General features: G+C 49.5%; 1 protein-coding gene and 1 pseudogene across 1 annotated transcript in view; both read left to right on the top strand.

The window, feature by feature from the left end:
• Nucleotides 1-391: 391 nt before the first annotated feature.
• PRPS2 (phosphoribosyl pyrophosphate synthetase 2) overlaps nucleotides 392-16,676 on the top strand; it is a 35,818-nt gene continuing 19,533 nt past the window's right edge. Inside the window, exons 1-2 of the mRNA XM_019417885.2 lie at nucleotides 392-598; nucleotides 7,179-7,362. Of these exons, the coding sequence (XP_019273430.1) occupies nucleotides 477-598; nucleotides 7,179-7,362 (306 nt within the window). The 5' untranslated portion in view covers nucleotides 392-476. The remainder of the gene's footprint in view (nucleotides 599-7,178; nucleotides 7,363-16,676) is intronic.
• LOC128774030 (U2 spliceosomal RNA) lies at nucleotides 12,577-12,729 on the top strand (annotated as a pseudogene).

Below are 16,676 nucleotides of genomic sequence, written 5' to 3'. Positions count from 1 at the left end.
GATCCGGCCCCGCGGGTCAGAGTTTTACAGATCCCTGGAGCTGAACACCAGTCGTCTGCAATGGGTATGGGGGTACTCCGTGTTGGGGGGCCCGCTCCCGGTTGCTAGGTACGTCCACAGCCTCTTCCCGCACCCGCCCGCGGTGCCCAGTTAATCGGGCTCATTGGCCCTCCCTCTCGAGGCTGGACGGGAAGGTCTAGAACGGGGCCGAGAGCTCTCCCTCTACAGCCCCTCCTCCCCAGCTCCGCTCCCTCCAGCTCCCCCAGCTCCTCCTCCTCCCCCCGGGTCCCGCCGCGGCGCGTTCCGGCTCCGCCGCCCCGCTCCGGGTCCACCAAGCCCCGCCCCCGCGAGCCCGGCTCCGACTCCGCCCCTGCAGCTCCGCCCCCTCCAGCTACTTTCCACTCCGCTCCTCCCTTGGTCGACAGCCGCGCTTTCCCGCTCGCGTCGCAGCCTCCGGTGCCACTGCCGCCTCCGCCATGCCCAACATCGTGCTCTTCAGCGGCAGCTCGCACCAGGACCTGTCCCAGCGCGTGGCCGACCGCCTGGGCCTGGAGCTGGGCAAGGTGGTCACTAAGAAGTTCAGCAACCAGGAGACCAGGTGGGGGCCGCGCCGGCGGCCGGGCCGGGCCGGGCCGGGGAGGGCGCCGGGCGCGCGGCTGCGGGGCCGGGCCGGGCCCGTCGCCGCCGCCCCCCCCCCCCCCCGCCTCCGCTCCGCACCCCGGACCACTCCGCGGCCGCCCGCTCCCCCTTCCGGGGCGGGACGGCCACGACGCGGCCTCCGCGCCACCGCTGCGGCGCCCAGGAGACGCGGAGGAGGGCGGCCCGGGGCCCGGAAGGGCGACCTCGGGGCGGTCACCAGCGTCGAGGAGAGGTGGGCGCAGCCGGCGGGAACCGCCTGGGTGCAGGGCACGCGGCGACGGACGCCTCTGGGTGTGCTCGCCCGGTGCTCCCGGATCCGCGCGTGGCCGGTCCTCTACCCGGCTCCGCCCACGCCCTCTGCCCGCCTGTGCCCTGCATCCACCTGGGGCCCGTCTGAAAGCCGCGTCCCCTCCCTGACCGGGAGCTCTGATCCCCGCGGCGGGCGGGGCGGGGGGGGGGGCGTGGGTGTTGTAAAAGCTCCCGGGTGACCCTGCGGAGCAGCCGGGGTGCAGAAGTCTGGGTTAGCCAGAGGGGGTGTCTGTGCGGAGGGCTTGAAGAGCGTGAGAGCTCCAGAGGGCACGTGCTGGTGCCCCTGAGCGTCCTCTTCAGTTTTCTGCCCCAAACACGACACACTTTTCATCCTCTTCGTAGGCCTGGGACTCTGCTGTCTCTAGCAGCAAGGCCACGCATGGTTCGGGCGTAACTGCCACCTGTGTCTCAGGTCCAGGAGATGCGGTCACCTCTGTTCAGTGACGTCAGGCTGGTGGCCACCCTCGGAAGCGCGACAGGGGCCCCGTTTTCCACCTGCCTGAGTCCACCCAGCTCTTTGAACAATTTCAAATTGCTCTGTTTTTCTTCTCCCCCTTAAATGCTTAGCCCTGTACACACTAAGTCATGTATCTTTGGCAAAGATCCAGTTCAACCAACACTTTCAGCAAGCGATTCTGGAACGATTGATGCAGGCTGCCAAAAACAAACAAACAAACAAAAAACAAAAGCAAAAAAAAAAACAACAACAGTCCCCCATCTATACTTCCCACCATGTCAAAAATGAACCTGAGAGGCATTGCAGACTTAAAATGTAAAACCTGGAACTAAGCATTTCTAGAAGAAAGCATGGGAGAAAACCTTGACGGCCTTTGGCTTAGTCAAAAATTTCTGAGCTCCTGGGGAGTTCTGTTAATACATACGGGGAAAATGGTGTGTGTCGAGTCAACTTTTTAGGCTATATGAAGCCCCTTCTTGCGGGTGGGAAATCGCAACACGTAGTCCTGCTGATTCTGTAAGTGAAGAAACGTTTGGGAATGGGTAACAGGTGGCATAAATGCCAGGAGTCCTTCAGCCAAAGATTTCCGCTTTGTGGAGTTTCATACAGAAGCCCTGGAGGGCTCTGGAAAAGGAGAGCGTAGCTAGGTTTGAATGTTGTGATGTCTGGCCAGTCCTATTTAGGTCTCAGGAGCTCTAAGAAGAATGGGGTGATAGTTTCTGTTCAAGAGCTGGCGTCGTGTAAGAAGGGGAGAAATGTCTGGGCGAAGTAGATTTTGAAAGCAAATTTGTTGCCCTCCTGTGTTATCTCCGTGCAACGCGATCCTGTGCAGCCGAAGAGCTGCAAATCTAGCTCGGAAGTCCGTCGTGAAGTCGTTGGATTTCTGTTCCAAATACTGGATGTACTGTTGGGTGCAACTCATTCAGGCATTGAAGTACGATTGTTTGTATGTTTGTTTTAACTCCGTTTTATTTGCTTTCCAGCATTTTATCACCACCACCTGATAAGTAGAAATCGTGAGGTCTGGAAAACCACGAAACAGGATCTCTGGGAATTGCTTCTACAGTCAGATTACATGTTTTTTGTTTTGTTTGTTTTGTTTTTTAAGTAATCTCTACGTCCAAGGTGGGGCTCAGACCCATGACCCGGAGATCAAGAGTCTCCCGCTCTACCGACTGAGCCACCCAGGTGCCCCAATATTATATGTTTTTAGTACTTAGAATATAAAACGTTAGCTTCCTGACTTTTCTCCTTCCCATAAACTGTCTAGGCCCAGGGGTTGATTTGTACAAACAGTCCTGTCTATACTAGCTGTTGTACTAGTGATCTGGTTTTTACTGTGTGGTCCCAGGGATGAGACACAGGGTAAAAGGAAGAGAAAAATGATTCAGCTCACCTAAGACGCCCCTTCCTGAACGTCTCCCCTCAGCTGGGACCAGAAATCTGCTTTGATGTCCTGCTTATCACTCCTTCCGTTCCCCACTTTTTTTTTTTTTTTTAAGATTTTTTTTTTTGTAAGGAGTCTCTACATGGGGCTCGAACTCACAACCCTGAGATCAGGAGTCGCCCACTCCACCAACCGAGCCAGCCGGGCATGCCCACCCCCACCCCCCACCTCATCGGACACACAGGGCCTCCTGATTTTCCCTTCTCATCTCTGAATCATTTGAGGTACAGCAGAGAGATGCCCACCCCAGCTTCGCTATAGACCACTGAAGTTCCACCGTGAAGGTGTCTGCGGGTCTGTTCTAACATTTTAGCCCCGGTCACTTAACCTGCCCACAGGGTCGTTCGCTGATACCGAGAGACCCCACATTCTGGTTATCTATTGCTGTGTCACAAGTCACCCGGAATTCAACAGCTTAAGACAGCAATTGTTTATTTCACTCCCACACCCACAGCCCGGGCAGCGCCCCGTGTGCTGGCATCTGGGGCAGTTAACTGGGGGTGGCGGGTCCACTTTGAAGACGGCTCGCTCACACGGCTGGTGATTTGGTGCTAGCTTTTGCCTGGGAGCTTGGGCCGAAAGCTCAGTCCCTCTCCACGCGGCTGCTTGAGCTTTCCCACAGCACGGGAGGCAGGAAGTGGCCGCAGCCAGTCTCTTAAGGTCTGGACTCTGAAGTCAGTGCATTGTCACCTCTGTCACAATCAGTTGTCGGGCAGAGTCCTCCCAAATCCAGTCCCCCCCCCTTTTTTTTTTAGAATTTTTTTTAATGTTTATTATTTGAGAAAGAGACAGAGAGCAAGTGGGGGGGGGGGAGGGGCAGAGAAAGAGGGAGACACAGAATCTGAAGCAGGCCCTAGGCTCCGAGCTGTCAGCACAGAGCCAGATGCAGGGCTCGAACCCACAGACCGTGAGATCCTGACCTGAGCTGAAGTCGGCTGCCTAACCGACTGAGCCACCCAGGCGCCAATCCCCTTCTTGATGGGAAGAGTTTCAAAGCATCTCTGCAGCCGCCTTTTCATCAATGAGCACACTCACTCATTGTTGAGTCAGATAAACTCATCTGCCTTCTTATTGGCGGATCGGTGAAGATTCTCCATCTGAATGGCAAACGGATGCTGCCTTCTGGCCACAAGTGTTTGAAATTAAGCCCCTACACTAAAGATTGGTCGTGATCATCTTTAGGAGTAGAAGCAGGAAGAAAAGTTGCCATGGTGATAGGATTTTTTTCAGCCTCTGCCGGACTGCTGGTCATGCGGGCCCTGAGGTTCCCCAAGAAAAATAGGCCAAAGAAGCAGGTCTTTTGGGATAAAGCGTCATAACACCAGAGGGTAGCAAGTTTTTTCTGTAACAGGCCAGACGGTAAGTGGTTTAGGCTTTGCAGGCCCGTGCCCTCTGGGTCGCTGCCACATCTTCCGGTTGTGTGGGGTAGAGGTCTGTCACGGGTCACTGCAGTCCTTTCTGGAAGCTCGAGGGGAGAAGCCGTTCCCTTGCCTTTCTCAGCTTCTAGAGGCTGCCTGTGGCCCTTGATTCCTCCTTCCATCTTCCAAAGCCAGCAACGTAGCATCTCTCTGACGCTGCTTCAGTCCTCGTGTGTCTCCCTCTCCCATCTTCAAGGACCCTTGTGATTGCATTGGGCCAACTGGAATACTCCAGGAAAATCCCCCTATTTTCAGGTCCGCTGATGAGTAACCATAATTCCATCTGCCGACTTGTTTCCCCTTTGCCATGGAACTAACATTTTCAGGGATTCTGGGGCTTAGGACATAGACCTCTTTGCAGGGCCATTCTGCCTACCACGCCGATTTCCAAATTGACTTGATTCCACAGTTGAGAGGATGCTCACACAGGAATTACATTTAGCCCCTTAGAACTCGAAATAGGAGGGAGCACATAGAATTGTGTCTCTCTCACCCTGGGGGTGGTGTCAGACTGGTTCAACCTGAAGTGGGTCATCATTTTCCACTGTTACCAAAAGTCATTTTCAGATCGGCTCAACTTGAAAGCCTTCATTTTTGTGTTTCGAGAGCCTGACGCGGGACTCGAACTCACGGACCGTGAGATCATGACCTGAGCCGAAGTCGGGCGCTCAAACGACTGAGCCACCCAGGCGCCCCTGTGTTCCGATTATTCTAGTTGAGGTTGGGTAGAAGCTTCTGTTGACTCAATAGACTACTGCATGGATTCCAAATTTTTTTTTTATTTTTAAGAAAGAATCGGCTCTTTAGAGAAAACAATATGATTGGGTCTAGTTGTCATTTAAAATAAGATTCACGATATTTCTTTTTAGAGGGAGCCCCTTTGCAGCTGGTCTTACTGGAATGCTTTCCTAAAAATCATCGTGCTGTGCAGAGTCCTACAATAAAGACCACAGGGCTTATGGGGGAAATGGGGTTGGATGGGGGTGCAGTGATCAAAACTTCAGCAACGTTTTAAAAAGACGCGAATGTCATAGAAATGGTAAAGCACTTTATACACATTACAGGCTTAGCGTAAGCGCTGTCGCAAGTATGGCCCTTTCCTTGGGGAAATGAGTCCGGGGGGGGGGGGGGGTGCTGTAGCTTTGGGGTTCTCGTGAGGCGATGGAGGGAGTCTGAAGTGGTATGTCGAGTGGTGATACCAGATGCGGGCGGGTGTGGCCGTTGTCCTGGGGAGGCGGGGCGGCGGCGGCATCGCGGGAGGATTTCTTGAGCGGCTTCTCCATCCAGCTGGGCGCCGTCCAGTTTGCTGCAGTCTTATCTCGGGATGAAAGACGGTGGGCAAGCCAACGCGGCCTTCGCGTCCGGCTCGCATTGTTCCTGAGGTATCACTTGGAAGAAGATTAGGCTTTTCAAACCCAGCATCGTAGCAGAGCTGAAGGTCTCCCGGGCGCCTGGCAGTGCTATTGAAGGACGTGCCCCGGCACGTGCCAGGGACGGGCTGGCCTGCGGGCGTGTTGAGCGCTCAGGATTCTCCGCCCACAAAACAGAAATTGTCCAACATGCAACTTTCAAAGACTTTTGAAGCCCCTCTTCACTCTTTCTCCAGAAGCTACTGGAGGATGCCAACCAAAGTGCAGCAAGAAAGAGGATACAGAAAGTGGGCAATGATGTGTGGGAGAGGGGTGGTGGGATCTGTGCATGGGCAGAGAGAACCTGGCTCAGCCGGCGACGGGACGAACACGGGTGGGCCAGTGACATGGATGTCACTCTTGGGGCCTCTGACACGGTGGGAATGTAGACTGTCAGCCAAGCGTTTAGGCCGGAATTTGGATTCACTACTCAGAAAACTTAGCAGGTGAAAAGGTAGGACAATACACTCCAGGGAGAACAAAGCACCGAAAGTTGTGTGTAAAAGGGAAATAGAAACTTGGATTGAAGTTTACTTTGTGGCTCGGCTCTGAGTAGCACTTACACAGTTAACAGTAGCTGTCGTATTTGGTTGGAGTATTGATCTCCGTTGGGATGGTGGGACCAGAAGGCTGCAGGTGTTACAGGCAATGGGAGGTGGGGGGTGGGGTGGGGATAGACTTATGTCCTCGTCTTCATAGCACGGTGACCACACGTGATGCTTAAAATGAAAAATCAAAATGAAGCTATACAAACTTACTAGTTGGAGGCTTGAAGGGAAATGCCTAAAAACCATACCAAGAGTCCAGATTGGTTGCCTCTGGAATGTTTGTTACAAGGCTTACAGAATGACTTCACTTTGTTTTGTTGTTGTTGTTTTTTTTTTAATTTATTTTGAGAGAGAGAGACAGAGAATCCCAAGCAGTCTCCGCACTGTCAGCGTGGAGCCCGACGTGGGGCTCAACGTCATGAACCCTGAGATCATGACCTGAGCTGAAATCAAGAGTCAGACGCTTAACTGACGGAGCCCCCCAGGCGCCCCCAGAATGACTTGAATTTTTTAAGCAGTGTGTATATGTAACTTTAATAAAAGTAAAAACTCAGTATACTATTTAGCAGAAAGAAGTCAATGTAACAGGACTGAGACCTATTTCTAACGAGCATAGTGGACCCTCTCCTACATGAAAAGTTCTGCTCACAAGGTGGTCCTCAGCTAGCCTTTGGGAACTTCATTTTGGAAACGGCTCCCCCCATTCCCAGATACGAACAGCTCACCCTACTCACCTGTATGAACAGTGTGGTTAGTGCGGAACACCTGGGGGTCCGGAACTTTGGTACGTGCCGGGCAGATGGAGCCCGTGTGACCAGCCCCCCGATCGTACCCTGGACACCGATGCGTACGGTGAATCCTGGCCACTTATCATACCTAACGGAGCTCCAGGGGACCTCGAAGACAGCAAATATACTTGGCTATTAACAGATGGCATTTTTCTTTTCCCAGCGTCGAGATCGGTGAGAGCGTGAGGGGCGAAGATGTCTATATCATCCAGAGTGGCTGTGGAGAAATCAACGACAACCTCATGGAGCTTCTCATCATGATCAACGCCTGTAAGATCGCATCGTCTTCCAGGGTGACTGCCGTGATCCCGTGTTTTCCGTATGCTCGACAAGACAAAAAGGACAAGGTAGGAGGTTTGGGTCCTGTTGGAGGAACCCGCTCTGGGTGAACATCAGCCTTTTTTCCTCCCCTCCCATAGTAACTCAGAGTATCTGGGAAACATTTGCTTTCTATTTTAAGGACTGTGTAAATATGGTATCTCATCCTGGCTTTTCAAAGGTTTGTCTTTGAACCAGCCATTACGTTAATATTTACAGATCTACATACAGATAAGGCCTATTTTTGCATGTATTACAATACCATATAGCCCTGGTGACAAAATTGTTGTCTATCTCGATGGTGGTGGGTCGAACTAAATAATGCCACCCACTGAGCACAGAAAACTGGGGAACGGGAATCACATCGCTGGAGCATATCAACGCCAGTATCTCGGTTGTGATTCTATACTATAGTTTTGCAAGATGTTCCCATGAGCCCAAACTGGGTAAAGGGCACAGTGGGACCTTTGAATTGAGGTGAGTCTACAGCTCTCTCAAGATAAAACATGTAATTTAAAAAGATACACCGTTACCTCTTTGTCACCGTTCAAGAAGAACGAAGGTTAACATCGTTGAATTTTTCTTTTAGCAACAGTAGCACTAGAGGAGGCTGTGTGGGTTTCTAGAAGAAATTAAAGATCTAGACCTTGCCTTTGAGGACAAAGAGAGAAGTTGGAATTTCTGGGGAGCTTTAGAAGGGGTTGTATTAGTTTTCCATGGCTGCTGTAACACATCACACGCTGGGTGGCCTAAAACAACAGAAACGTGTTCTGTCACCATTCTGGAGGCCAAGCGTCAGAGAACAAGGTGTCGGCAGAGCCACGCTCCTTCTGGATACTCCGTGCGGGAAGCCTTCTTTGCCTCTTCCGGTTTCCGGTGGCTCCTGGCATTCCTCGGCTTCTGGAAGCGTCACTCTCACCTCTGCCTCTTTCTTCACATGGCCTTCTTCCCTGTGTCCGTGTGTACTTTTCCTCTTTTATAAACAGACAGTCGTTGGGTTAGAACCCATCCTGATCCAGAGTGATCTCATTTTGATCTTTGCCTTACTTCTATCTGCAAACACCCTATTTTTATTTTTATTTTTATTTTTTTTTATTGTTATTTTTAAATTCTCTTTAAGTAATCTCTACACTCAAGGTGGGGCTCGAACTCATGACCCCGAGCTCAAGAGTCGCAATCTCTTCTGACTGAGCCAGCCAGGCGCCCCTGCAAACACCCTATTTTTAAATGAGGTCACATTCTGAGGCTCTGGGTAGACGAGTTTTAGGGGGATATCACTCAAACCACGATAGGGGTCAACCCCTAAGCATTTATCTGCTTTATATCTTACGAATAGGTAGCTGTTCATTCGGGTTCCGTGTGAATCCTTCCATTTTGCAAGACACACGGCTGTTCTGTGATACGGTGACTAATCACGAGAAGGGTTCCCCCTGATACACCTCCATTTATCACCCTAATTTATTTTCTGAAACAACACAGATTTCCAAACAGCATACAAGATTCTCTCATATATGAAAAAAATCCCTTTATAAAGTTGTTTTTCATGTTTACGTATTTATTTTGCGAGACAGAGAGAGAGAGAGAGAATGAATGAATGAATGAATGAATGAATCCATCCCAAGCAGGCTCAGCACTGTCAGCATGGAACACGACATGGGACTTGATCCCACGAACCATGAGATCGTGACCTGAGCTGAAATCGAGAGTCTGAGGCTTACCCGGCTGAGCCACCCAGGTGCCCCCAAAATTCCTTTATAAATTTGAATTCCCATACTGAGGTCCCCCAAAATTATAATGCCTCTTCAGATGTGGTTCCCAGGCCCCATGCTGAATACAGCTGTCTGTTAATTTCTCACTAGAAATTTGATCTCCAGAACTCGATTCTGCAGTTAGATATGATTTACCCTGTATCGATTAGAAGGGGTCAGCATCGTTTTTCTGTAAAGGGGTGTCTGGTCTCTGTGGCAGCAGCTGAACTTGGGTTGTAAATGGCGGGTGTGGCTGGATTCCAGGGCAACCTTTATTTATGGAGACTGAAATGTGAATTTCATATAATTGTCACTTGCCATAAAACATTCTTTTTTTTTTTTTTTTTCTTTTCATCCAGCTATTTAGTCCTGTAAAAACCATTACTACCTCACAAGCAGCACAAAAACAAGTGGCTGGTCATGAGAGTGGGTGTGTGTGACGTTGTGACCGTGTGTCTGTATCACTTCGTGATGTAGCTTTAGCTGAGGGCAGTGAGAACCTTAAGTCGCATGTGCTGCTGTGAAGTTTTCTCTGCATCTTTAGCTACTAAACTTCCGTTCACTTTTGTCCCCTAAGTATGATCTCTTGTCTTAGGTATTCCTCCCATTTGTGCGTTTCCATGGGACTGTTAGCGTCTTCACTTTTGTCCATATCACAAAGGAGCCAATGATGTTCTGCTGTTTCTCGTCTGTGTAGCAAGAAGTTTAGTAAATTCGGTATTCTGCGATTTGCAATCGGGTTCTCCTTTTGCTTTGGCATTCAGTGCTAAGATAAGCAGTGCATTGTATCTTCTCGGGTAAATGATTGCTTTCATTGTTACGCGGCCCCTGTCCCGCATGCACATAGCCCTAACTTTTCCTTCACTGATACCAGTCGAGACTGCTGCACGTTTTGCCTGCGAGCATCCAGTTTGCCGTTACTTCTGTTTCCAAGGTTGTGTTTTTCAGACTGTGTTGCTCACGTTCATTCATAATGAACTCTTTGTCGTGTAGACAGACCGGCACTGCTTGGCCCTGGTCCTTTGTGTGCGCCCGTCTCCTGCTTTCCGGGGGGTGTGACCACACTCCTGGCCTCCGGCCTCTGCCACTGGTGCCCCCCGTCCCCCCACCGTGCTGACGAGGACAGCCCTACAGAGTTGCTCAGACACTAGCGGGTTTACCTCTTCTGTGGCACCTGCCTCACTCTTTACCCTGTCTCCTGGTGTGGGACACTTGGGTGCGTGTTCCGTTTGGGGCCATTTTGCACACCTGTTTCCTTTCATGCCGTCTGCATCACATGGTTGTGTGTGTCTTGAAACAACCTGGTACCTATTTTTAGTGTTTCCTTGTGTTTTTTTAATTTATTTTTAAAGTAATCTTGCACCCCATGTGGGACTCGAACTCACAACCCTGAGGTCTAGAGTCGCGTGCTCTTCTGACTGAACCAGCCGGACGCCCTTTTTTTTTTTAGGTTTTTATAAAAGCTGTTTTTAGTTTTTAACCCCATCGGACAGTTCCACACTTGGCCAAGCTTAACTGCTGATGGAAGAGATAAGACGTTCATTGTCAACAACGCACAGGCAGGGATGTGGATAGCCATTGAGAGACTGCACGGAGAGCAGCGGAGGGAGGCCTGAGTTCAGAAATTGTGTGGCTTATTGTTAGAGATAACTTACTAGAAAAGAAGAAATCGCGGATGGTTGTTGGCGTCCGGTTTCTTTCGCTGCTGTGATAAATTACTATAAACTGGGGGGCTTAAAACAACCCAAATGTTTTCTCCTGCCGTCCTGGAGGCCAGAGGTCGAGAACCGAGGTGTGACAGAGCTGTGCCGGCTGTAGGCTCCAGGGAAGGATCCTGCCTGCCTCTTCCAGCTTCTGGGGGTGGCCTCGCTCCTTGGCTCAAGGCCACATCCCTCCAACCTCTGCTCTGTCTTCTCTTGGCTTCTCTGATCTCCATGAAACCTCCTTGGAAGGAGCGTACCAAGGGATTCAGAAGTGCCTGAGAGAAGTGGCCTGAGCCCGTGAGCAAACTTCATTTACCAGGAACTGGGCTGAGCGATGAGACCCCGAATGTGGGAAAACCCTTCTCCCTACTTTTCACTTTGCTTAGATCGGCTAGAGGCCCTACAGTGTTTGAATGTGACGGGAAGTCATGGGCCACCCTTGCTCTCTGGGCTCAGAAAGAAAATTCTCCTCAGCCACGGGGGGATCCCTGGGCTGCATCCAGCCCACTGGGTTTCTCTAGTCCTTTTCCTTCCCATAGGACTGTGCTACCCATGATGTCTGAGACACGATGAAATTCTGTGTAATTGACCTATTCAGAGTTATGTGCAAAGAAGCCTATATATATATATATATATATATATATATATATATATATACATATATATAGGCTGTAGCTTTATATATATGTGTGTGTATATATGTGTGTGTGTATATACACACACACATATGTATATTTTAAATGTTTGTTCACTTTTTGAGAAACAGAGACAGAGTGCAAGCAGGGCAGGGGCAGAGAGAGAAAGAGACACAGAATTCGAAGTAGGCTCCAGGCTCTGAGCTGTCAGCACAGAGCCCGACATGGGGCTCGAACTCGCGAACCGTGAGATCATGACCTGAGCCAAAGTCGGACGCTTAACCGACTGAGCCACCCAGGCGCCCCGCCCCAGCCTTTCACCCTAATTCAAAACCTGCTTCATGGTGTTTAATCTTCCTGCTTCTTTTGAAGCAAGGCCCACACACCTGTAAAGTTTTATTTTTGGTTTCATCTGTATGTGCAAAAAGCCAGGGACTAGCTCAGACAGTGAAGGAAAACTTACGGTTTCGTAAGCCATTACACATCAGCACAATGAGCTGCTAACACGGAGAAAGGAAGCCGATGTAGTAATTGGAAAATGCCTGGTGTATGGTAGTCTGAGCTCTGGGGTCACAACCTTGGAATCAAGTGGACTCAGGTTTGAATTTCAGTACCACCATTGACTCCTTTCGTCCTTTGTAACAGTAGCTTAAACTCTCAGTTTTTAGCTCGCCTGTATATTAAGGATAGTACTGGCTACTTTTTCTGAAGTACTTAGCATATAATAAACATGTGGGTAGACAGACTTTTTCCAAAAAGAGCCGGGTGTCAAATTTTTCCACTCGGTGGACCACCAGATCTCTTGGTCAGCTCCACCATTTTGGCATGAAAGCAGCCATATATGATATGTAGATGAAGGGCTATGTGTCCGTGTTCCAATAAAATTTTGTTGCTGGACATCGCTCTATGAATTTCATGTGTCTTTCAGACATCACAAAGTGTTCTTCGCTGGATTGTTTTTCAACCTGTTAAGAACGTAAAACCCATTCTCAGCTCATAGGTTGTGCAGAAACAGACCACAGCCTGGGTTTGTCTCCCGGGCCGCACTTGGCCGACGCCTGCTGTGGTGGACACTCAATAATTGCTAGTTTCCTTCCCTGGTAAAAACAGTATGACGTGGGCAAAGCTGGAAATCATTACATCTGAGAGGGCAGAAGATTGCTTCTTGGCCTTTTGGCTAAGATCAAGTGTAGTATCTGAGAGGATAGAGGACTTGAGGCTTTTTTCAAAATCATTTTCAAGGTTATGTTCTCTTTTCAATTATCAAATTGTTTCGATTTTTTTGCCTGGAAAAAGTGAGCACAGTTATCCTGATGTTAGTTTCTGTAATCTTGTAAATTTCTACCGCTTGTCAAATGTATGCTTTTAGCAGGGCAGCGTCTGATACATTGATTAAGATCTGGAGCATCCAGAGAATCTTGGTCATGGCTGGGCCGCCTCACAAAATGTTTGACTTTTCTCCATTTTTCATCAGGGGAGTTGAACGTTTTACTTTTGGTTGCTGTTCCTTAACGCTACCTTTGTTGAAATGCCATGCTGATTGTTCTCATAGTGGCTGTAAAGTCGGTTAACTCGCAAATCTTTCCTGCAAGATTTAGTCGGCTCTTGAGCCAAACTCATAGGACAAAACCCAAATTTGTAAACAAGGTCTGGAGAAGGAAATCAGAAAGTATGAGTTTAGAAATGACCTGTGGTTTGGATCTCAGAAGTAGCAAATGCGAGATACCACGGAGGAATTTTTTTTTTGCCCATTATAAAATTGTAGGAAGAGCCCCACTTGGATTAGCGTCGAGAATCAGATTGTATTACAGAGAAGTCCCGGTGATCAATTTGTTCTTCTAATTATCCTGAAATTGTGTTAAGCTAAATCATTCTCACAGTCATTGAGGCAGATAACTAAGCCTTGAAAACTCGATGTGGTAGAGTTTGTGTTATTAGATGTTTTCACTTTCTGGAAACCTCCACTGTTCACATTTTGAGGTTGGAAAGAATGTATGTGCATGTTATATATGTATTGCTGACCTTAAAAGTAAAACTACCAGTTATTTTACTGCAAAAGGTGGGTTTATTCAAGAATTAAAAAACAAACAAACAAAAAAACGTAGGCAGGGCACCTGGGTGGCTCAGTCGGTTAAGCGTCTGACTTCAGCCCAGGTCACGATCTCACGGTTTGTGAGTTCAGGCCTGCGTCGGGCTCCGTGCTGACAGCTCGGAGCCCGGAGCCTGCTTCAGATTCTGTGTCTCCCTCTCTCTCTGCCCCTCCCCTGCTCATGCGCTGTCTCTCTCCGTCTCTCGAAAATAAATAAACGTTAAACAACTAAACAAACAAAAGTAGGCAATTCTGGAGGACACAGGAAAGGTACGCTTTTGAAGGAGCAAAGGGGGGGTAGTTGGGTTGTGATGAGTTAACAAGTTCAAGTCAGTTGGAGAAAACTGGGGGTTTGAAGTATGGTGGCTCTTCATCGGCGGAGCTGTTGTCAGGGATGAGGAAAACATTTCTCCCTCCTGCTGGAGTAGTGGAATAATCAGTGTCCATGTGCAAGGTCGAGTCTGCCTCTTCCCGTTGAGTCTGCAATGAAGAAGGCATATGGAAAGGCGTGAGAGCTCCCCCTCCCGAAACCTCCCGAGTCCATTTTCGTGGGGGTTCCCATTACTGCTGTTCACATTCCCCCCTTTTGATCAGGATCTTTCCTTGGAAGCATCGCAGATCAGCAGTCAGGTTCTCTGCATTTAGTGGTTTTATCTCTCGGTGCCAGGAAGGACCTTCTCTGGTGGTCACGTTCTCACCTCGGAGGGCGGGCGAGTACACAGCAGTTGGAAACCACTTAAGCCACATTGAGCAACAGGGAGGGTTGGGAGGGACAGCCCTCAGGCATTTTCCCATCTGAAGTCTGTACCTTCTCAAGACGGTGAGCACTGAGCCAGCATCAGCTTAGGGGGCACATCCTTTCTGCGGGGGATTGATAGACAGCAAGTGCACGGTCAGAAGCAACGTGACCGTTCCAAAGTGTATGTTGGTTCTAGACCAGAACCCTGGGTCTGAAGATATTTACGGGCCCTGTTTGGACTTAGGGAAGAAGGGTTTCTCGCTGTGAAGGCCATCCCGGGGTCATGTGCCTCCCGAAAGTCATCTGCTGAGGTGGCTATGCACCCAAATCGTGAACTATTGTAAGAGCACACAGAACGGAGTGCATTTGGGAACCTAGGGCCCACCTGTAACCATGAAGCAGTAGTTAATGAGCCCTTTTGCGAGAATAGCAACACTTTAAGGACGTTTTAAAACCCTGTTGTTCTCTCAGAAGAGCTGTTTAGAGCCTTGTGTGTTGTCAGTAACAGCCCGTAAAGTTGTGGATTCAGAAACCGTGAATCTGGATAAGAATCCAGAGTCCGTTCCTAGTTTAGACAAAAGAATGGCTTTTGTGGATTCTGAGCTTCCTAACCCTTCGGAAACGCTCACCGGATCGTAATGAGGCGGTTGCTGGAAAGGTCATCATCAAAAGAGGTTTCCCCCTTTGGAAGAGATTGGGAAATGCTGATAAAGGGCATTTGCTTTCTTCAAAAGAAGTGACAGTGAGAAAAAAATACACAGGCCTGGGCCAGACGGCTTGGGAAAGCAGTCTCCCCAGATGTTGTCGGCTTCGGTTCCAGGAAATCATGTCACCAGATGGCATGCAGGTCCCGTCAGGGTTCGGGGCTTTCTTTAGATGTGTCACATGGATCTAAGCGCCGGCACAGGGGTCGGTGAACAGATCCTGATAAGGGCCTTTCCAAGGAGTTTGAAGACTCTTCGTGGAGGCGGTGTCTTTCCCCATAGACAGATCCTCCAGGTGGCAAAGCGTGAGGAGTTAAGATCATTGTCTCCTGTGCGCCAGGAAAAGATTGCTCTAGCAGAGCATGGGTGTGTTTCATAGAAGCAACCAGACCTTTGCGGTGCTGACGATGTCTCCTTTTATCAACTGTGGGTCAAAGAGGGAGGGGCCAGAATGCACGGTCATTCCTCTGTCTCCAAGGGTGACAATGTATGAGTTCCAAAAGGGGGACGATCTGAGACACAGTCATTTTTTCTCACCAAATTTTAGCCGCAGAAGAGGCACTGGCCTGTCTACAGGGGACGCTTCGGTCCAGTGAGGAAACATACCAACCGTGACTGAAACATACTTCTATCCATGAGATGGGGGGAGCTGCGTGAAATCCATTTGCCAAACCTCAGTTGGTCCACTGAGACAAGCCAAGTAAACCAGACCCTTCTTGCGGCCTTCCTCATATGTTCCCATCGATATGGGTTCATGAATGCTATCATTCTGTCAGTACGCCGATGGTTGAATGTGTGCATGGCGGGACATAGAGGGAGCTTTAGAATTTCCGGGAGGACCGGATCGTGATTTGGTCCAAACCCGAGTTTGCTTTCTTTATTCAACCGATAGTTGTTAGTTTTCCAGATATTGACTCTCCTCTGGGGCTAATTGTTGGGCATCTCCGGTCAACTTTTCTCATTTGTCATTTGAAAGAACGTCCCTTTGGAACATGCCAGAGGTCTGGGTGTCAGTCTCCTTGAGAGCAGCACGTGGAAATACCAGCAAGGTGGTATCCCTTGGCCCCCAGGGGGTCGCGTCTGGAACCCTTGGGAACCTTCGTAGCCAGAGCTACCGGCAAGAGTATGGTACCCAATAGAGGTTGGATGCAGGGGCCATTTTTAATCTCATCCCTGCTGGGGGTAAGGAAACCTTGTTGCTGCTGTCACATTCCAGAATCATGAGCTACCCCAAAGGCATACTGACTATCAGTATAAATGTTTGTGGTTTTGCCCTCGGCTAAAATACAGGCTTGAGTAAGAGCATGTAAGTGAGCCTTGTTGGCCGAAGTAGCTGAAGATAAAGGTGACAGGCCTCAGGGACTTCAAAGGGAGTTGTAGTAGCATGTCCAGCATGGTATTTACCATTTTTACTCTTTTTTTTTTTTAATGTTTATTTTTGAGACAGAGCATGAGCAGGGAAGGGGCAGAGAGAGAGAGAGGGAGACAGAGAATCCCAAGCAGGCTGTGTGCTGAGAGCAAAGAGCCCGATGCAGGGCTTGAACCCACGGCTTGTGAGATCACGACCTGAGCCGAAACCAAGAGTCGGGCACTTAACTGGCTGAGCCACCCAGGTGCCCCTCCCATTTTTATTCTTTAAGAACCCTTAGTAAGCTGGGAAAAGTGTGTATCGGTGAGAGGTGTTTCCTATAAGTTGTCACCCGGAGTCCAAAGGTGATCTGTCAG

The sequence above is a fragment of the Panthera pardus genome, unplaced genomic scaffold (genome assembly GCF_024362965.1).
Source record: "Panthera pardus isolate Hobbes unplaced genomic scaffold, ASM2436296v1 HiC_scaffold_27, whole genome shotgun sequence".
Classification (NCBI taxonomy): Eukaryota; Metazoa; Chordata; class Mammalia; order Carnivora; family Felidae; genus Panthera; species Panthera pardus.
The sequence above is the reverse complement of the archived record's forward strand: the minus strand, read 5'-3'. Positions and strand labels throughout refer to the sequence as shown.